This window comes from Chiloscyllium plagiosum, unplaced genomic scaffold, assembly GCF_037043375.1.
Source record: "Chiloscyllium plagiosum isolate Xiang-an unplaced genomic scaffold, Cpla_swu_hap1 HiC_scaffold_18, whole genome shotgun sequence".
In the NCBI taxonomy this organism is placed as follows: Eukaryota; Metazoa; Chordata; class Chondrichthyes; order Orectolobiformes; family Hemiscylliidae; genus Chiloscyllium; species Chiloscyllium plagiosum.
In genome coordinates this window covers 81,073,409-81,096,088 of record NW_028270156.1, presented here as the reverse complement: position 1 = coordinate 81,096,088, position 22,680 = coordinate 81,073,409, and the positions used below count along the sequence as shown (strand labels likewise).

General features: G+C 46.3%; 1 protein-coding gene across 2 annotated transcripts in view; it reads right to left on the bottom strand.

The window, feature by feature from the left end:
• The window catches only part of rapsn (receptor-associated protein of the synapse, 43kD), a 72,383-nt gene that overhangs the window by 4,464 nt on the left and 45,239 nt on the right, over positions 1-22,680 (bottom strand). Inside the window, exons 3-4 of one of the 2 annotated variants that reach the window (XM_087996183.1) lie at positions 7,692-7,814; positions 3,652-3,705 (exon numbers count right to left, since the gene is read on the bottom strand). In XM_087996183.1, coding sequence (XP_087852309.1) covers positions 3,652-3,705; positions 7,692-7,814 — 177 coding nt within the window. The remainder of the gene's footprint in view (positions 1-3,651; positions 3,706-7,691; positions 7,815-22,680) is intronic. The other variant, XM_087996184.1, reaches the window with a different exon arrangement.

Genomic DNA, 22,680 nt, shown 5'->3' with positions numbered 1-22,680 from the left:
TATGAAAGGATACTGGCAGGTAAAATAAAGGAAAATCCAAAGTCATTTACAGATACATTAAGGGCAGAAAGGATAAGGAGGGAAAAGACCACATTGGTAATTTGTGTAAGGAGCCAGGAGATTTTAAATAATTACTTTTGGTGCTCACTAGTGAGAAGAACGATATGGGTGTAGAAATCAGGGAGAAGGTCTGTGCTACGATTAAAGAAATTAGCATCAACAGAGAGGAGGAGGGTCTGAGTGACAGAGAGGAGGTTCTAAGTGATCTGTTAGGCTTAAAAATAGATAAATCTCCAGAAAGGATGTAGGCTTGAAAGTCTGACTTCAGTTGTGGGTAAATTGTTGGACGTCACTGTAAAAGATAGGATTTATGGACATTTAGAGAGGCAAAAATTGATTAGGGACAGGTTTTGTGCGATGATAATTGTGTCTCAGAAAGTTGGTTGAGTTTTTTGAGGAGGTTAACAAAAAGGTTGATGAAGGCAGTGCAATACACGTCGTTTATTTAGATTTTAAACAAGGTTCGGCATGGGAGACGAATTCATGAAGTTAGGTCACATTTGATTCAGGGTGAGCTTGCCAATTGTACATATAATTGGCTTAACGGCAGGAGACAGAGAGCGGTGGTGGAGGGCTGCTTTTCCGTCTGGAGGACTATCACCAGCGGTGTTCCGCAGGGATCAGTTCTGGGTCCTCTCCGATGAGATTATAGAAGGCATGATTAAAAGCTTGTGGATAACATAAAAATTGGTGGCATAGTAGACAGTGAAGAAGGTTTTCTCAGATTACAGAAGGTTCAATGGGCTGAAAAATGACAGATGGAGTTCAATCTGGATAAATGTGAGGTATTGGGGTAAGGCTTACACAATTAATAGTAAGGCCTTGGGTAGTATTGTAGAACAGAGGTACCAAGGGATGCAGGTACATAATTCTTTAAAGTGTGCATCACATATACACATTGTGGTTAAAAGGATGTTTGACACATTAGCCTTCGACGCTCAGTTTTTTGAGAATAGGAGTTGGGACATTATGTTGAGGTCGTACAGTACATTGGTGAGGTCTCTTCTGGAATACTGTGTCCAGTTCTGGTCGCACAGTTATAGGAAGAATATTATCAAGCTGTAGAGAGCTCATAAGAGATTTACCGGGATGTTGCCAGGTATGGAAGGTTTGAGTTATAAAGAAAGGTTGGATAGGCTGGGAGATTTTTCACTGGAGCATAGGAGGTTGAGAGGTGACCTGACAGAAGTTTATAAAATAATGAGAGGTATAGATACAGATGGTCATTGTCCTTTTCCCCAAGATGGGGAATTTCAATACTAGCGGCACATTTTTAAGGTGAGAGGACAGAGATTTAAAAAAGACACAAGAGGTAAATTTTCCACATAGAGGGTAGTTTGCGTGTGGAAATCATGGATGTGGCTACAATTAGAATGTTTAAAAGACATTTGGATAGATACATGAATAAGAAAGGTTTGGAGGGATATAGGCCAGGAGTAGGAAGGTGGGACTAGTTTAGTTCGGAATTACGTTCAGCATGGACTGGTTGGACCGAAGGGTCTGTAGCCATGTTGTATGACTCTTGACTCTGTAAGTGTATCCTGTGCTGTTGGGTGAGGCAAGGGAGGAAATAGTAGGGACACTGGCAAAAATGGTTAATTCCTCTCTGGCTATTGGAGAGGTGCCAGAGGACAGTCAAGACTGGAATAAGGGATAAACCAGGAAATTAAACTTGGTGGTGGGGTAACAATTGGAAGCAACTCTGAGCAACAGAAAGAATCTGCAATTGGAAAGGCGGGGATTAATCAAGAACAGTCAGCATGGTTTTTAAAAGGGGATCTTGTCTGACCAATTGATTGAAATTTTCAAGGAAGTTACCAGGTATGTACTTAGATGTTGCATACTTAGATTTCAGCAAGGCTTTTGCTAAGGGACTGCATGGGAGATGACAGCAAAGGTAACAGTCCATGGGATCCAAGGAAATTTGGTAAACTGAATCCACAATTGGCTGAGCAGCAGTAAGCAGAGGGTGATGGTTGAGTGGGTGTTTTTTCTGACTGGAAGTCTGTGCTCAGTGAGACCCTATAGGGTTCAGTGATGGGGCCCTTGCACTTTGTGGTTTATAAAAATGATTTACACTTGAAGGCAGGACGGTTGATCAGTAAGTTTCCAAAGGTAAAAAAAATGGTGGGGTGGTGAAGAGTGAGCAGGATAACCTTAGAATACAGGATGACATAAACAGGCTGATCATACGGGTTGAACAATACCAATAGGTTTCAATCTGGATAAACGTGAGATGATGCGTTTGAGCAGGACAAACAAGGCAAGGGAATAAGTGACGAATGGGAGGACCCTAGGAAGCACTGAGGTTCAGAGGGACCTTGGTGTGTATGTACACCTGTCCCTCAAGGAATTGGGACAGATATAGGCATACGCGACTATGGCACATGCTATTAGTCAAGACATGGAGTTTAAGAGCAGAGATGTATTGCTGGAACTGCATAATAGGTTGGTTAGGCCACAGTTAAAGTATTGTTTACTGTTCTTGAATCCACCTTATAGAAGCGATAGTGCACAGGAGATGTTGCCTGGGCTGGAGAGTTTCAGTTATGAACAGAATGGGATCGTTTTGCTTAGAGCAGAGGAAAATGAGAGGGGACATGATTGAGGCATCTAAAACCCTGAGGGGCATATATAGGGTAGACAGGTGGGGAGATCAATGACCAGCAGGGAATATACGTTTAATGTAAGGGAGAGAAAGTTTAAAGGGGATGTAAGGAAAATCTTTTTTTTATCCAGAGGGTGGTGGGACTCTAGAACTCGAAGGCTGGTAGAAGAAAACATAAGATGATGATGCCCCCTTGTGATGCAAAGGGTGAAATAATGGAAAATAGAATAAAATTGATAAATAAGTTCAAAGATGAGACAAAAATTGGTGGGATGTAGATAGTGAGGAGGGTACCTTAAGTTACAAGGGATTATAAATGAGTTGGTTAGATGGACTGGTCAATGGCAATAGAATTCAATCCAGATAAATGTGAGGTGATGCACTGGGACATAAAAAACCAGGCAAGAGAATGCATAATGGATGGATTTCTATTATTAGTTTTCTATTATTTGTTCCTCAGCAGCCCAATACCTTCCATTATGTCATTCAATACTCGATGTCAGAAGATCATGGGTGGCTCAGTGACTCGGTGGTTCGTGCTGCTGCCTCACAGCGCCAGGGACCTAGGTTTGATTCCCACCTCGGGCGACTGTCTGTGTGGAGTTTGCACATTCTCCCCATGTCTGAGTGGGTTTCCCCTGGGTGCTCTGGTTTCCTCCCACAGTCCAAAGATGTGCAAGTCAGGAGAATTGGCCATGCTAAATTGTCCATAGTGTCAGGTGCATTAGTGAGGGGTAAATATTGGGGTGAGGGAATGGGTCTGGGTGGGTTATTCTTCTGAAGGTCAGTGTGGACTTGTTGGGCCAAAGTGCCTGTTTCCACACTGTATGTTATCTATCTAATCATAAATGTCATGAATTTTTGCCCATTGCTTCTGTTCTCTTGCAACACAGCACATTTCCCTCCTGGGAATGGCACCTTTGAAGGAGCAATTTACAATTATAGTCACAATGACCAATCTTGGCATCCATACAATCGCGTACCTTGTTGCCCACAGCTTCAGCCAGTTCTCCAGCTTTCTCCACCACCTCGAGAGCCTATAAAGTAATAAGTGTGAAATGAAGAGGGATAGCCAATTTTAATCCATGAGTAATACACAGTGTAAATGTAGATAGACCACCCGAGAGTGGACATTAGATTAGATTAGATTACAGTGTGGAAACAGACCCTGCGGCCCAACAAGTCCACACCGACCCGCCGAAGCGAAACCCACCCATACCCCTACATTTACCCCTTAACGAACACTACGGGCAATTTAGCTTCGCCAATTCACCTGACCCTGCACATCTTTGGACTGTGGGAGGAAACCGGAGCACCCGGAGGAAACCCACGCAGACACGGGGAGAACGTGCAAACTCCACACAGTCAGTCGCCTGAGGCGGGAATTGAACCCGGGTCTCTGGCGCTGTGAGGCAGCAGTGCTAACCACTGTGCCACCGTGCCGCCCACGGTGGCACAGTGCAGTACTCCATCAGCACTAACCATCTGAAAGAGTGGCCCTCCCTCAGCACTGACACTCCAACAGTGTGGCACTCACTCAGTGATAACCGTCTGACAGTACAGCATTCCCTCAGCACTGACCTTCCAACCGTGCGGCCCTCCCTCAGCACTGACCCTCCGACAGTGCGGTGCTCACTTAGTGATAACCCTCTGATAGTACAGCACTCCCTCAGTACTGACCCTCTTAAAGTGTGGCACTCCCTCAGCACTGACCCTCTGACAGTGTGGCACATCCTCGGCACTGACCCTCCGACAATGCAGCCTCCCCTTGGCACTGACCTTCCGATAGTGTGGCACCCCCTAGGCGCTGAGCCTCTGACAGTGCAGCACCCCCTTGGCACTGACCTTCCGATAGTGTGGCACCCCCAAGGTGCTGACCTTCTGACAGTGCCGCACTCTCTCAGCAGTGACCCTATGACAGTACCAACTTTTCCTCACCACTGACCCTCTCACAGTACCAACCCTCTGCTGCTTTTATGTTCTTCAGTTCAAGTCAAAAAATATTCTTAGATGGGATGTGGACATCACCGTCTGGGTCAGGGTGACTTATTGCCCACCCTTAATTGCCAGAGCGTATTTCAGACTCAACCACATTGCTGTGGGCCTGGAGTCACATATGCAGACCAGATCGGTCCGGACAGCAGTATCTATTTGCCAACCAGATGGGTTTTAAAGACAATCATCAGTAGTTATGATGTTGCCATTAGATGAGCTTTGTTTGAAAGGAATTCCAGATTTTTATTGAATTCAAATGTCACCAGCAGCCATTATCATCAGCTATCCCCAGAATGTTAGCCTGTTTCTGGATTACTAGTCCAGTGACATTACTACTATGCCACTCCTCCCCATTTAATGATTCTGATCTATTACCATCCCCCACCCCCCACCCCCTTCTCAGCTATAATCGCTCCATTGATCAATTTTATGACACCCCTCCCCCACCCCCAAATGCCCTTCTCTACCTTGAATGCCAAATTGGAAAACATTCAATAGTGAGAAGAAGTTTCCAGGAGATACATTCAAAAATCAGATATCGAAGAGTGAGTGCAGAGAAGAATTAGAAGGATGATTTCAGAAATAGGTGGGTATCATTATCAGGAAAACGCTGACAGGCTGGTGTCTTCTCCATCAACAATAGAAGCTGAGAGCTAGAGAGCTTTAAAGCTGTGTCAGGTTATGAATTTCACTGGATGAATTTAGACCTGTGACAAAGGACACAGCACCTCTATTGGTTGGCACATCACCTTATGTGGGCTGGCAACAGTCAATTTCTCATGCTCTGCCAATCCAGCTTAATGGCCACCCACACATACATCACTGAAATAACATCAAACCTTCCAAATTTGCGCTCTGCTCACCTTCATCACTTCACAGATAGGATTACAGAACAACTGGAGTTAGTGTTAGCACAGGGACCATGCCACACAGCTATAGATCAGACAGTCAGCGAGATCAACAGCACACAAAGAGGCTCTTCAGCCCATCACTTCTGCACTAGTCAAAAACAATCATGTAACTATTATAATCACATCTTCCAGCACCAGGCCTTGTATGCCTTGGCATCGCAAATGCCCATTTAAACACTTCTTAAATATTGTGCAGGCTTCTCTCTCTAATAGCCTTACACGAAGTGAATTCCAGACTCCCACCACCCTTTCAGTTAAAATGTTTTCCTCACATCACCTCATACCTTTAATATATGCCCCTTGCTCACTGATCCCCATTGAGGGGTAAAGTTCCTACCTAATCCCCTCATCATTTTCGACATCTCGATCATGACGCCTCTCAATCTCCTCTGGTCTATGGAAAACAACCAAAATCTGTCCAATCTCTCTTCATACCTAAAACTCTCCAGCCCAGGTAACATTCTGATAAATCTACTCAGCACCCTCTCCAGTGCTATCACATTCCTCCTATAACATGAATTCCAGACCTGCACACGATACTCTAGCTGTCGCCTAACCAATATTTTATACAGATTCAGCATAATCTCCCTGCTCCTAAACTCTATGTCTTGTCCAATAAAGAGCAGTATCCTTGCCTTCTATTCTTCCCAGGTTCCCACCATGATTTTGCATTCCCTTGCACGGTTTGTCGTGCCCCAGTGCATCACCTCACATTTATCTGGATTGAATTCCATGGCGACTGACCAGCCCAGCTCACCAGCTCATTTATATCACCTTGTAGTCAAAGGATATCCTCTTCACTACTCACCATCCCACCAATTTTTTGTATCCCCTTTGAACTTACTGATCAACCCTCCTATACTCAAATCTAAATCATTTATATAAACCACAAATAGCAAGAGCCCCAACACCTACCCCTGTGGAACCTAACTGGATACCAATTTCCAATCGGAATAGCACCTCTCAATAATTACCCTCAGCTTCCTAACACTCAGCCAATTGAGGATCCCATTTGTCAAATTTCCTTGGATCTGATGGACTCCATTTACTCCACATGCTGCATCCGAAAGGCTAACAGCATTGTGGAAGACCCCACACCCTCCTCACTCAAACTCTTCTCCCTCCTGCCATCTAGCAGAAGATACGGGAGCATTCAGTCTCTCATGGCTAGACTGTGCAACAGTTTCTTTCCCCAAGCCATCAGGCTCCTTAACACAGCATAATTGGACTCTTTCCCATCTGAAGTTCTTTCGTATTGCTGCTAGAAAAATGTCTACTATTCATCACTCTTCTGTTACACTGTAACTTGCCTGTTTTGCACTTCTTATGCACTTTATGCCATGTACGATTGTGTAGTGTGTGCTGTCCATGTAGCACCCTCGGTCCTGGAGAAAGGCTATCTCGTTGTTACTATATCAGTTGTATATGGTAGAAAGGTACTCTCTACCCTTACCTTTGGTATCAGTCTGCCACACAGGACCTTATCAAAAAACTTGCTGAAATCCAAATAGATGGTATCTATATGGGGCAGCACGGTGGCTCAGTGGTTAGCATTGCTGCCTCACAGCACCAGGGACCCGGGTTCGATTCCAGCCTCGGGTGACTGTGTGGAGTTTGCACATTCTCCCCGTGTCTGTGTGGGTTTCCTCCAGGTGCTCCGGTTTCCTCCACAATCCAAAAGGTGTACGCAGGTCAGATGAATTGGCCATGCTAAATTGCCCAGAGTATTAGGTGCATTAGTCAGGAGTAAATATATTGTGGGGGAATGGGTCTGGGTGGGTTACTCTTCGGAGGGTCGGTGTGGACTTGTTGGTCTGAAGGGCTTGTTTCCATATCGTAGGGAATACAATCATATTAAAGGCATTGAGGAGAAAGTGAGGACTGCAGATGCTGGAGATCAGAGCTGAAAATGTGTTGCTGGAAAAGCGCAGCAGGTCAGGCAGCATCCAAAGCATTGTCATCATCTCCACACCTGGTCCCCTCTTCAGAAAAATTCAATCAAATTGGTCAGATGTGACCTCCCCTTAATAAAACCATGCCGACTGCTCATAATTAATTCATGCCTCTCCAAGTGTTGGTTAATTCAGTTCCCCAGAATTCCTGATGTTGTCTCCTACCTTGTCCTGCTCCTTTTGGATGAACCAGCACTTGGCAATTCCCAAAAGAACTTGGGCCTGCCCCAGGCGGTTGCCAATTTCGGCCATGATATTCAGCGAGGAATCATAGCGAGGTAGAGCTTTCTGCAAGAGGCAGATCACATAATTAATTAGAGTCACAAAGATGCACAGCACGGAAACAGCCCTTCGTGCCAACTCATCCATGCCGACCAATTAGTCTAAATGAATCTAGTCCCATTTGCCAGCATGTGGCCTTTATCCCTCCAAACCATTCCCATTCATATAGTCATCCAAATAGCTTTTAAATGTTGTAATTGTAGCAGCCTCCACCACTTCCTCTGGCAACTCATTCCACACACGCACCACCCTCTGTGTGAAAAAGTTATCCTTGAGGTTCCTTTTATATCTTACCCCTCTCACTTTAAACCTATGCCCTCTAGTTCTGGACTTCCCCACCCCAAGGAAAAGACCATGTCATGCCCCTCATGATTTTATAAACTTCTATAAGGTCACCCCTCAGCCTCTGACACTCCAGGGAAAACATCCCCAGCTTATTCAGCCTCTCCCTATAGCTCAAACCTTCCAATCCCGGCAATGTCCTTGTAAATCTTTTCTGAACTCTTTCAGGTTTCACAACATCCGTCCTATAGGTCATGAATTCTTAGGTGTGTTAACCCCTACGAGGCCCATGGGGAATTATTGATTAAATTCACCATGAAGCTTGTTGAATATGGGTTCCCTTGGTAATATGCCTGGCTAGAACTCAACACTTGAGACCTTTATAAAGAAAATGCAAAGGGTTCTTGCGGTGCAGTGGTAGTGCCCCGGTCTAAACCAGAGAGACCTAGGTTCAAATCCCACCTCCTCCAGAGGTGTGTAATAACATTTCTGAACTGGCTGATGAAAGCATGTTATAAAGCAGACCCACTCCCTCTCACTTTTGATGGTCTGCAGTGCCTGTAACAGGTACTGCATGTAAATATCCAGGGGCTACATCGGTGATCTACTGTTGGTCATTAGTAGTTGGGTAAAATGTTAAGGTGATGTTGTGGTGGGGAAACCATTCAATTGTGTGTGATAGCTGAAAATGTGTTGCTGGAAAAGCGCAGCAGGTCAGGCAGCATCCAAGGAGCAGGAGAATCGACGTTTCGGGCATAAGCCCTTTAAGTTGTGTGTGATAGCCTTCTGGATCTATTGAAAAAGATGTTGTGTTATTATTTTGGTGTTCAAACGTAGGTGGTGTTCCTTTCCAGGCGGGCTTCCTCTGTTATTACATTGGCAATGAGAACAGGGAAAGGTTTCCAAAAGCCTTGCCTTTTGACAAACCTGGTAAGCACCAATGAGGAAAAATTAAAAGGGTTGCAGTTTGGGGAACTGCAACCATATTAGTGAGATTTGCGAAGATTTGTAGTTCAGTTTGAGGTTCTGGATGTAGGTTTGCTCGCTGAGCTGGAAGGTTCATTTTCAGATGTTTCATCACCCTACTAGGCAACATCTTCAGTGAGCCTCCAAATGAAGCACTGGCGGTATAACCTGCTTTATATTTATATGTTCTATTTCCATATATAAATATGAATATACTTTATTTATATACACACAAAAATTCCTAGAAGCATGGCATTCTGACCGAAACTCAATCAACAAACACATTGACTTGGATCCCATTTACCACCTCCCGAGAAAAAGAACAGGAAATGACATCGCCATGGGAAATGATGCACCACAGGAGATGACATCACCAACCCAAGGAAACCCAAACATATAAATAGAAAGTGGGCTACCCCACCAGTGCTTCATTTGGAGGTTCACTCAAGATGTTACCTAGTATGGTGATGAAACGTCTGAAAATGAACCTTGCAGCAAACCTACATCCAGAACTGGAACCATATGATGTGAGTGTGGGGGATTGGTCCCAATATGCCAAAAGAATGAGGTATACTTTCAGGCAAAAGGGGACAACAGACAAAACTTCTCCTGACTGCTTATTGGGCCTGGAACTTCGCATCATAAAGAGTTTAACCTAGCTGGCAGCCTCAGAGGCAATACCCTTTCAGAAACTGACAGGTATGGGTGCAGAGCACTATGACTGCAAATCATTTGTTATACTGCAACGGGCTGTTCGGCCCCACGATGTTGTACCAACAGGACGTTAAATTAAACTAATCCCTTCTGCCTGCTTTTGGTCCATTCTTTGTCCATTCATGTGCTAATCTAACAGCCTTTTAAATGCACCTATCATGTCTTCCTACACCACCACCCCTGGCAGCAGGTTCCCGACTCTCTGTGTAAAATACTTGCCCTTCACATCTCTTTTTAATGTTTCTCCTCTCACCGTAAATGCATGCCTAGTTTTAACTCTGGGAAAGATATTCTGACCGTCAACCCTATCTATGCATCTCATAATTTTATAACCTTCTATCAAGTCTCCCCACAGCCTTTACCACTCCAGAGAAAACAACCCAAATTTTTCTAGCCTTTCCTTATAGCTCATACCCTCCAATTCAGACAGCATTCTGGTAAACGTCTTCTGCACCTTCTCCAAAGGCTTCACATTTTTCCTGTAATATGGAGACTAGAATTGAATGCAATACTCTAAGTGTTGATCAGTGGTGCTGGAAGAGCACAGCAGTTCAGGCAGCATCCAAGGAGCTTCGAAATCAACGTTTCGGGCAAAAGCCCTTCATCAGTAATAAAGGCAGTGAGCCTGAAACGTGGAGAGATAAGCTAGGGGAGGGTGGGAGTGGGGAGAGAGTAGCATAGAGTACAATGGGTGAGTGGGGGAGGAGATGAAGGTGATAGGTCAGGGAGGAGAGGGTGGAGTGGATAGGTGGAAAAGGAGCTAGGCAGGTCGGACAAGTCCGGACAAGTCATGGGGACAGTGCTGAGCTGGAAGTTTGAAACTAGGATGAGGTGGGGGAAGGGGAAATGAGGAAACTGTTGAAGTCCACATTGATGTCCTGGGGTTGAAGTGTTCCAAGGCGGAAGATGAGGCGTTCTTCCTCCAGGCGTCTCTCATTCATTTGGCCGAACTGGTCCTCACCCTTAACAATTTCTCCTTTGAATCCTCCCACTTCTTCCAGACCAAAGGGGTAGCCATGGGCACACGTATGGGCCCCAGCTATGCCTGTCTCTTTGTTGGCTACGTAGAACAGTTGATCTTCCGTAATTACACCGGCACCACTCCCCACCTCTTCCTCCGCTACATTGATGACTTCATTGGCGCCACCTTGTGCTCTCGCGAGGAGGTTGAGCAATTCATCAACTTCACCAACACATTCCACCCTGATCTTAAATTTACCTGGACCATCTCTGACACCTCCCTCCCCTTCCTGGACCTCTCCATCTCCATTAGTGACAACCGACTTGACACTGACATTTTTTACAAATCCACCGACTCCCACAGCTACCTGGATTACACCTCTTCCCACCCTATCTCTTGCAAAAATGCCATCCCGTATTCCCAATTCCTCCGCCTCTGCCATATCTGCTCCCAGGAGGACCAGTTCCACCATAGAACACACCAGATGGCCTCCTTCTTTAGAGACCACAATTTCCCTTCCCACGTGGTTAAAGATGCCCTCCAACGCATCTCGTCCACATCCCGCACCTCCGCCCTCAGACCCCAAACCTTCCAACCGTAACAAGGACAGAACGCCCCTGGTGCTCACCTTCCACCCTACAAACCTTCGCATAAACCAAATCATCCGCCGACATTTCCGCCACCTCCAAAAAGACCCCACCACCAGGGATACATTTCCCTCCCCACCCCTTTCCGCCTTCCGCAAAGACCGTTCCCTCCGTGACTACCTGGTCAGGTCCACACCCCCCTACGACCCACCCTCCCATCCTGGCACTTTCCCCTGCCACCGCAGGAACTGTAAAACCTGTGCCCACACCTTCTCCCTCACCTCTATCCAAGGCCCTAAAGGAGCCTTCCACATCCATCAAAGTTTTACCTGCACATCCACTAATATCATTTATTGTATCCGCTGCTCCCAATGCGGTCTCCTCTACATTGGGGAGACTGGGCGCCTCCTAGCAGAGCGCTTTAGGGAATATCTCCGAGACACCCGCACCAATCATCCACACTGCCCCGTGGCCCAACATTTCAACTCCCCCTCCCACTCTGTCGAGGACATGGAGGTCCTGGGCCTCCTTCACCGCCGCTCCCTCACCACCAGACGCCTGGAGGAAGAACGCCTCATCTTCCGCCTTGGAACACTTCAACCCCAGGGCATCAATGTGGACTTCAACAGCTTCCTCATTTCCCCTTCCCCACCTCATCCTAGTTTCAAACTTCCAGCTCAGCACTGTCCCCATGACTTGTCCGGACTTGTCCGACCTGCCTAGCTCCTTTTCCACCTATCCACTCCACCCTCTCCTCCCTGACCTATCACCTTCATCTCCTCCCCCACTCACCCATTGTACTCTATGCTACTCTCTCCTCACTCCCACCCTCCTCTAGCTTATCTCTCCACGCTTCAGACTCACTGCCTTTATTCCTGATGAAGGGCTTTTTCCCGAAACGTCGATTTCGAAGCTCCTTGGATGCTGCCTGAACTGCTGTGCTCTTCCAGCACCACTGATCCAGAATCTGGTTTCCAGCATCTGCAGTCATTGTTTATACTCTAAGTTTGGCCGAGTTACTGACATACCAACTAATGGCAACGGAATATCTTGCTTTGCCCTGCCAGAATTGTTCATAAAGTTGAACAGTTCAATAAAATCATATCTTACTCTTCTCTGCTCCATGGAGAATAAGCATAATTTCTCCAGAATAAAGAATCCCTACAACTTGGAATCCCAATCGAGTCCACATCGACACTCCACAGAACATCACACCTGCACCCATCACTCCAGCTCCCTGCTCCCCCGACCCCTGGCAATATTCCTGTAACCCTGCATTTCCCACTGCTAATCCACCTCGCCTGCACATCCCTGGGCACCAAGGTCAATTTAGCATGGCCAATCCACCTGACCTGCACATCTTTGGACTGTGGGAGGAAACCAGAGCACCCAGAGGAAACCCACGCAGACACGGGGAGAATGTGCCAACTCCACACAGTCAGTCGCCCGAGGTTTGAATCCAACCTGGGTCCCTGGTGTTGCGAGGAAGTAGCACTAACTTCCTCACAGCTTTGTCGAATGATGTTGGGACTTCGTTTCCATGAGCTCCTACTTATATTCTTATGGTGGGTTCGTGAGCATGAGGTCAGGTACATTGTATCTTCTTCTTAGTTCCCTCACTGCCTTTAACAGACTCAATTGAGCAGCTAAGCCTTTTCGGACTCCCAGAATTGAATACATACTCCAAATGTATTCTCATCAGTAATTGTAGTGATGTAACATCGCTTCCTTGCTTTTGTATCCTATGTCTCTATTTATCAACCCAAGGATCCTATAAGCTTTCTTAACAATTTGTCTGGCCACCTTCAGAAAATCATGTACGTGAACCTCAGGGTCCCTCTGCTCCTGTACTCCCACTGATCCCTTTCCATGTCTCTTCATGTTTTTTCTACCAAAATGCATTCCCTCACATTTCTCGGTATTGAATTTCATCTGCCAGGTGTCTGCTCATTTGGTCAACTTGTTAATATTCTTCTGAAGTCACCCAGCATCATCCTCACAATTCAATATTCTCCCTGGCTTAGCACCATCTGCAAATTTAGAGATTCTGCCGTTAACACCTATCTCCAAATCTAAAAATCACACAATATCAGGTTATAGTCCAACAGGTTTAATTGGAAGCACACTAGTTTTCGGAGCAACGCTCCTTCATCAGGTGATAGTGGAGGGCTCGATCGTAACACAGAATTTATGGCAAATTTTACAGTGTGATGTAACTGAAATTATACATTGAAAAATTGATTGTCTGTTAAGCTTTTCAACTGTTAGAATACATTGATAGTTTCACTTCTTTCATGTGTAAATCACAAAACCTTTTTTTTAAAATTGCATTCTCGGGTTAGCTGTTAACAATGGTGATAGCTAGACAATATGTTGAAGGTGTTGGCCCCCTGTGTTCTCTGTCTATGACCTGATGTTTAGATTGATTCTAATCTAAAAAGTGAGATAACAGAGTTTTACATAAATTCATGCAGTTTTTTGAGCTCAGAGTTCTACATGAATGTATGCAGTTTTTGAGCAAAGTGCAATGTAACTCTGCAAGTACAAATTCACCCCACAAAATATATGTGTGCATGTGCGTCTTTGTCTGTGTGTGTGTGTGTGTGTCTGTCTGGGTCGGGGGTTGTGAGTGTGAGAAAGTGTGTGTGTGTGTAGTGAGTGCAGAGTGTCTTAAGTCTGTGAGGGGGTGCATGTGTGAGTGTGGGAGTATGTGTGTCTATAAAGGTGTGTGTGGGTGTCTGTGTGCGCGTCTGTGTGTACCTGTGTCCGTGTGTATGTGAGAGTGTGTGTGTGTAGGAATATCTGTGTGTGTGTGTGTGTGTAGTGCAATGGTGATCACCTGTAATGCGACATGAACCCAAGGTCCTGGTTGAGGCCCTCCCTATTTAGATTAGAGGCCCCCCACTTTTTAGATTAGAATCAATCTAAACATCATGGCATAGACAGAGAACACAGGGGCCAACACCTTCAACATATTGTTAACAGCTAACCCGAGAATGCAATTTTTAAAAAAAGGTTTGTGATTTCCACATGAAAGAAGTGAAACTATCACTGTATTCTAACAGATGAAAGGCTTAACAGACAATCAATTTTTCAATGTATAATTTCAGTTATATCACACTGTAAATTTTTGCTATAAATTCTGTGTTACGATCGAGCCCTCCACTATCACCTGATGAAGGAGCGTTGCTCCGAAAGCTAGTGTGCTTCCAATTAAACCTGTTGGACTATAACCTGGTGTTGTGTGATTTTAAACTTTGTACACCCCAATCCAACACCGGCATCTCCAAATCATCTCCAAATCAGTTACATAAATCAGGAAAAGTAAGGCCCCAATACCAATCCCTGGGGAATACCATTTTCATCTCATCTCCAATCTGAGAAATGCGTCCCTTTATCACATTCAATTCTCTCCTGTTCCTTTATCATCTGTCACTCTCTCTCTCTCTTCTTCCTTTTCTGTCTGCAACTATCTCTAATTTCTATGCACATGTTCCTTTGCCTGTGTCCCTTCACCACCTGTCCCTCTCTCCTGCCCCTTTACCACTTGCCACACTCACTTGCTGTTTTAACATCCATCACTCTCTCCTGCCCCTTTTATGCCTTCCCTTTTCCCACCTATGAACCCATCCTATTTCACTGAATGTTCCGGCCAGCTCTTTCAAGTGCTGTCACTAAGAAACATTGGAGTCCAGGCTGATTGGGATCAGGATTAGAATTAGAATTTCTACAGTGTGGAAACAGGCCCCAAGTCTGAAGAGTAACCTACCCAGACCCATTCCCCTACATTTAACTCCTAACTAATGCACCCAACCTACACATCTCTGAACACTGTGGACAATTTAGCACGGCCAATTCACCTAACCTGCATATCTTTGTTATTGAGGGGGGGGGGAACCAGAGCACCCGGAGGAAACCCTCTCAGACACGGGGAGAATGTGCAAACTCCACACAGACAGTCGCCCAGGGCTGGAATCAAACCCAGGTCCCTGGCGCTGTGAGGCCATAAGAGGCCCATAAGAGGCCCAATTTCTTAAGAAGAAACACCATCCACTATTGAACATCAAAATAGAGTAACTTCACGTGGCGTTCATAGACTAGTCCCAGCCCAGGACAAACAATTCTGCAGAGCTATTCCTGGCTCTGCTTTGTTTATTGTTTTACATCTGGAAGTACTATCACTGTGGTGTACAACACTTGCACACTCCACCCCAGGTCTACAACTGAAAACGGGAAGACTCCTGTATAGAGGGCCTTCCACTGCAGTGGTAATTTGCCTGGTGACAAATTAACGTGCCAAGACCAGGTGGTGAGTGAAATTGTCAAAGTGGATGGTATGCACCAACCTGTTCAAGAAGGCAGAAGGACAGAGAGGGCATTGCCATGAGGTGGCTCAGGGTATGGGGTACAGGTTCCTGAGGGCGGTTCAGGACTCTGGAGCTAACATGAAATTCCATCCGAGCAGGAGTAACCATAGACAGGACCGACTGCACACTCGAGTGCACAACACTGGATCTGAACACTGCCATTTTCAGACAGTGTATGGCATCTGTCGTGAACTGGATATCCACTGCCACCCTGTTTGTCAGTTCCTGCAGCCTCTACCATCCAGCACCCAGTCCAGGCTTCTGCCACCCAGCACCCAGACCAGGCCTCTGCCACCCACCACCCAGCCAAGGCCTCTACCATCCAGCACCCAGCCCAGGCCTCTGCCACCCACCACCCAGCCCAGATCTCTGCCACCCACCACCCAGCCCAGGCCTCTGCCACCCACCACCCAGACCAGGTCTCCGCCATCCACCACCCAGCCCAGGCCTCCGCCATCCACCACCCAGCCCAGGCCTCTGCCACCCACCACCCAGACCAGGTCTCCGCCATCCACCACCTAGCCCAGGTCTCCGCCATCCACCACCCAGCCTAGGCCTCTGCCACCCAACACCCAGCCTAGGCCTCTGCCACCCAGCACCTAGCCCAGGCCTTCGCCATCCAGCACCCTGCTCAGGCCTCCGCCACCCAGCACCCCGCATATCCGTGACTCTGGTCACCCCTACAACCACAGTCCTCCCCTCCAACAGCTACTCGATTAGAACATAGAACCTAGAACAGTACAGCACAGAACAGGCCTTTCAGCCCACAATGTTGTGCCGACCACTGATCCTCATGTATGCACCTTCAAATTTCTGTGACCATATGCATGTCCAGGAGTCTCTTAAATGTCCCCAATGACCCTGCCTCCATAGCTGCTGCTGGCAACGCATTCCATGCTCTCACAACTCTCTATGTAAAGAGCCCACCTCTGACATCCCCTCTATACTTTCCTCCAACCAGCTTAAAACTATGACCCCTTGTGTTAGTCATTTCTGACCGGGGAAATAGCCTCTGGCAATCGACTCTATCTATGCCTCTCATTACATTGTATATCTCAATTAGGTCCCCTCTTCTCCTCCTTTTCTCCAATGAAAAAAGTCCGAGCTCAGTCAACCTCTCCTCATAAGATAAGCCCTCCAGTCCAGGCAGCATCCTGGTAAACCTCCTCTGAACTCGCTCCAAAGCATCCACATCTTTCCTATAATAGGGCGACCAGAACTGGACACAGTATTCCAAGTGCGGTCTAACCAAAGTTTTATAGAGCTGCAACAAGATCTCACGACTCTTAAACTCAATACCCCTGTTAATGAAAGCCAAAACACCATATGCTTTCTTAACAACCCTGTCCACTTGGGTGGCCATTTTAAGGGATCTATGTACCTGCACCCCAAGATCCCTCTGTTCCTCCACACTACCAAGAATCCTATCCTTAATCCTGTACTCAGCTTTCAAATTCGACCTTCCAAAATGCATCACCTCGCATTTATCCAGGTTGAACTCCATCTGCCACCTCTCAGCCCATCTCTGCATCCTGTCAATGTCCCGCTGCAGCCTACAACAGCCCTCTATACTGTCAACGACACCTCCAACCTTTGTGTCATCTGCAAACTTGCTGACCCATCCTTCAATCTCCTCATCCAAGTCATTAATAAAAATTACAAACAATAGAGGCCCAAGGACAGAGCCCTGTGGGACACCACTCACCACAGACTTCCAGGCAGAATATTTTCCTTTGGAAGATTAGTGGAAGTGTGAATGTCTGAGTAATGGTTCTCTAATGGCAGCCACTACTCTTGACAATGGGGAAGAGCTGGCACAAGTCGACTACATTTCAGACATTGATCGGGTCCTGGAATCCGGAGGGAGACCTAAAGACCCTCACGGAGTCAGGAACAGGAGCAATGTGTCATCCTTGAGGACCAAGTACATCACCAGGCATACCACCTGGGAGGAGGTTTGACATAAAGGTATCGGTCCAAAGGCAGGGTCCAAAGGCAGAAAGTTTACCACCTGAGTGTGGTGGCACACGTGTAACTGACTGCCCTCCTCAGTATGGAGACTGAAAACCTCTGCCACGACCCAGTCTATGTTCTTATCCTCGAAGAAATGACCTAACATTGTCTGGACTTTTGTGACTAAACCAGGAGGAGGGATCAAAGGAACCAGCCGCACTATAGAGGAACTGGAAATAGGAGGGAAAAGATCCAGTTGCTGTGGTCCACCAGGTGCCAATGACATAGGTAGAAAGAGGAAGGAGATTCTGCTGAAGTAATATGAGCAGCTCGGGGCTAAATGAAAAAGCAGAGCTGAAAACGTAGTACTCTTCCATGAACAAAGTGACACAGGGTCAACTAGATTAAAAAAGTAAACACGTGGCTCAAAGATTAATGTGGGAGAAACAGGTTCAAATTCATGGGACTTTGTACGAGGGAAGGAGGGAGCTGTTCCAATAGGGTGTGCTCCACCTGAATCACGCTGTGATCAGAATCCTGACAAAGTGCATACCTAGGGCTGTGGATAGGGCTTTCAATATTTGGGGGGACGGTTTGATTACTTGGAAAATTATGAAAACATTTAAAGTGGGGAAGGACTCAGCAAAAGTCATTAAAGTTTCCAGACCAAGTAATAGGACAGAGAACATGGAAAGAATCAGGAGTCCACCTTCAGGCATAGCAGAGAAGGTGGGGAGTGGGGGGGGGGGGGGGGGGCGGGGGGGGCAGTAAATGCAAGACTGAAGGTGTTGTAGTTAAATACATGCAGTGTATGAAACAAGGTAAATGAGTTTGTAGCACAAATTGAAATTAGCACATTCTGTAAAGGGATCAGGGCTGGGAACTAAATATCCAAGGTCACACACCCTATCGGAAGGACAGGCAGCTGGGCAAAGGTGGTGGGGTTGCTTTGATAGTAAGGAATGAAACTGAACTGATAGCAGGAAGTGATAATAGAGTGGGAAGTTGTAGAATTTGTGTGGGTTGAGGAACTGCAAATGGAAAAAGACCCTAATGGGAATTACATTAGGTTAGTTACAGCGTGGGAACAGGCCCTTCGGCTCAACAAAGCGCACCCAACCAGACCCATTCCCCTACATTTACCCCTGCACCTAGCACTACAGGCAATTTAGCATAGCCAATTCACTTAACCTGCACATTTTTGGACTGTGGGAGGAAATTGGAGCACCCAGAGGAAACCCATGCAGACAATGTGCAAACTCCACACAGTCAGCCGCCTGAGGTGGGAATTGAACCCAGGACTCTGGTGCTGTGAGGCAGCAGTGCTAACCACCGTGCCACCGTGCCTCCTCGCAGTAGTCAGGATGTGGGAAGAAAATAAATCAGGAGATAGCAAAGGCACTGTTACCATAATTATATGGATTGGAAAAATCAGATTGGTAGCGGATCTCAAGAAAAGGTATTTGTGGAATGTCTACGAGATGTTTTTGGAATAGCTTGTGGTGGAGCCCATTAGGCAACAGGCAATTCTAGATTTGGTGATGTGCATTGAAGCAGATTTGATTTGACTTGAGGTGGAGCCATGGTGAAGGAACCCCCTAGGGGGACAGTGACCATAACATGATAGAAGTGACCCTGCACTTTGAGAGAGAGAAGCTGGAATCAGATGTGACAGCATTACAATTGAGTGAAGTTAACTACAAGACATGAGGGAGCAGCTGGTCAGAGTTACAGTCATAGAGTCACGGAAGGCGAAAGTGAAGACTGCAGATGCTGGAGATTAGGAGTCAAGATTAGAGTGGTGCTGGAAAAACACAGCAGGTCAGGCAGCATCTGAATTTCCTGATGAAGGGCTCCTGCCCGAAACGTTGATTTTCCTGCTCCTCGTATGCTGCCTGACCTGCTGTGCTTTTCCAGTACCACTCTAATCATAGAGTCATGAAAGCCTAAGAGGGAAATCAGTGGAACAACAATGGCAGGGGTTTCTGGGGGTAATTCAGGATGCACAGCAGAAATTCATCCTGTGGAGAGGATGAAGCAATCATCGCTGGCAAGGGAAGTCAAGCACAACATAAAAGCAAAAGGAAAAAGGATGGAATATGGTGAAGATAAGCAAGGAGCCAGTAGATTGGGAAGCCTTAAAAAACCAGCAAGAAAATGAGGCAAGAAACATAGTAACGCAGAACTGAGGAAATGACAGAGGAACAGAAAGGTACTCTGAATCAGTTTTCACAGTGGAAGATACCAGCAGTATACCAGAACTTCAAGAGAGTCAGGGGGTGGAGGTTCCTGCAGTGGAAGTGACTAACGTGAAAGTACTGGGGAAACTGAAAGGCCAGAAGCTGGATAAATCACCTAGACCAGATGGACTACACCCCAGAGTTCCAAAGGAGATAGCTGAGAAGATTGTGGAGACATCGGTGGTGATTTTTCAGGGGTCACTGGAATGAGGGAGAGTCCCAGAGAACCAGAAAATGAGTAATGTAACACTACTGCTTAGGAAGGGAGGGAGGCAGATGACTGGAAACTATTGGCCAGTTAAACCTAACTTTGGTTGTTGGTAAGTATTTAGAGTTCATTATTAAGGATAAGATTATGGAGCACTTGGAAGTGCATGGTGAAATAGGGATGAATCAGCAAGGCTTCATCAAGGGGAGGTCATGTCTGATAAATTTAGATTAGATTACTTACAGTGTGGAAACAGGCCCTTCAGCCCAACAAGTCCACACCGCCCCTCCGAAGAGCAACCCACCTAGACCCAATCCCCTACATTTGTCCCTTTACCTAACACTACGGGCAATTTAGCATGGCCAATTCACCTAACCTGCACATTTTTGGACTGTGGGAGGAAACCCATGCAGACACAGGGAGAATGTGCAAACTCCACACAGTAGTCATCTGAGGTGGGAATTGAACCCGGGTCTCTGGCGCTGTGAAGGCAGCAGTGCCACCGTGCCACCCACGATTTGTTAGTATTCTGTGAGTAGGTAATGAACAAGTTAGACAAAGGAGAGACAAAGTGGACATGATTAATTGGGATTTTAGAAGCCTTTGACAGGGAGCCGCACAGGAGGCTGTTAAATAAGACAAGAGCCCACATTGTTAGGTGTAAGGTACTAGCATGGATAGACAATTCACTGACTGGCAGAAGGCAGAGATTAGAGATAAAAGGTTATTTTAGGATGGCAGCTGGTGACTAGCGGAGTTCCAATGGGTTCCATGTTGGAACCACAACTATTCACGTCAGGGTCCTCGAATTAAAAGAAAGCATTGAAATAAAATAAAGCTTTCTAGACCTCCCATGTGAGTTATCAGATGGAAAAAAGATAGAGAGATACAGGTATAAAGGCAATAGATCAGAATTTCAAATGGTAAAAGGGTTAGATAGGAGTTACAAGTGGCAAAGAGGGGTAGTTGCAAGTTGTAGGTGATAAAGGGGCAAGAGAGATTTACAGGTGCAAAGAGCAGGACTCATCTAGTTCACTAAATGTCCTTCGGGGAAAGAAATCTGCCCATCCTTACCTGGTCTGGCCTATATGTGACTCCAGACCTACAGCAATCTGGTTAACTCTCAACTGCCCTCTGAAATGACCTAGCAAGCCACTCATTTGTATCAATCGCTATAAAGTCTCAACAAAGAAATTAAACTGGACAGACCACCTGGCAGTGACCTTGGCACCAGAAACAACAATGGCAGAAACAGCCCTACCAACTCTGCAAAGTCCTCCATACTAACATCTGGGCACTAGTGTTAAAATTAGGAGATCTGTCTCTCCTCAAGCATCAGCCTGACATAGTCAATTTTGTTGAATTATGCCTTACAGATAATGTCCCAGACCCCACCATCATTATGCCTGGATATGTGCTGTCCCACCAGCTGGACAGATAAAAGGTGGCATGGACACAACATGCATTCTGGGTGGAGGATTTAAATATCCACCACCAAGAATGGCTTGGCAGCTGCTCTACTGATCTAGGTTATTAGGCCCTAAAGGACATAGCTGTGAGATTGGGCCTGGAGCAGATGGTGAGGGAACCAAGAGACAAAAAAACATTTGACCTGATCCTCACCAACTTACCAGCTGCAAATGCATCTGTCCATGAACATTAACACACAGACTGATTTGGGTGTGCAGGTTCACAGTTCCCTAAAGGTGGCCACAATGATTCAGAAGGCATATGGCATGCTGGCCTTCATCAGCCAGGGCATGGTGTAAAAGAGTTGGCAAACCATGATGTGGCCATATAAAATGCTTGTTAGGCTGCATTGGGAGTATTGTGTCCAGCATCTGCTGTCCTCACTTTCTCCTAGAAGAATCAGAGCTGAAAATGTGTTGCTGGAAAAGCGCAGCAGGTCAGGCAGCATCCAAGGAACAGGAGAATCGATGTTTTGGGCATAAGCATGATTCCTGAAGAAGGGCTTGTGCCCGAAACGTCGATTCTCCTGTTCCTTGGATGCTGCCTGACCTGCTGCGCTTTTCCAGCAACACATTTTCAGTATCGTGTGCAGTTTTGGTTACCACACTACTAGAAGGACATGGAAACTTTGGAGAGAGAGCAAAGAGGGTTCACCAGGAAGTTGAAAAGTGTGGTGCTGGAAAAGCGCAGCAGGCCAGGCAGCATCCGAGGAGCAGGAGAATCGACGTTTCGGGCATAAGCCCTACTTCAGGAAAGTTGCCTGGTCTCAAGGACATTGGCTATGAGGAAAGGTTAAAAAGACCAGGATTGTTTTCACTGGAAAGATGGTGGCTGAGAGGAGACCTGACAGAGGTCTACAAAATTATAAGAGGCATGGATAGGGTGGATAGTCAGAGGCTTTTTCCCAGGGCTGAAGTTTCAATTACAAGGGGACACAGGTTTAAGGTGAGAGGGGGAAAGTTTAAGGGAGATGTGCGAGGGAAGTTTTCTCATGCAGAGAGTGATAACAGTCTGGAACACACTGCCAGAGGAGGTGGTGGAAGCAGGCACCTAGCAACGTTTAAGAGGCACCTGGATGGTTACATGAATAGGGAGGGAATAGAGGGATACAAACCGAATAAGGG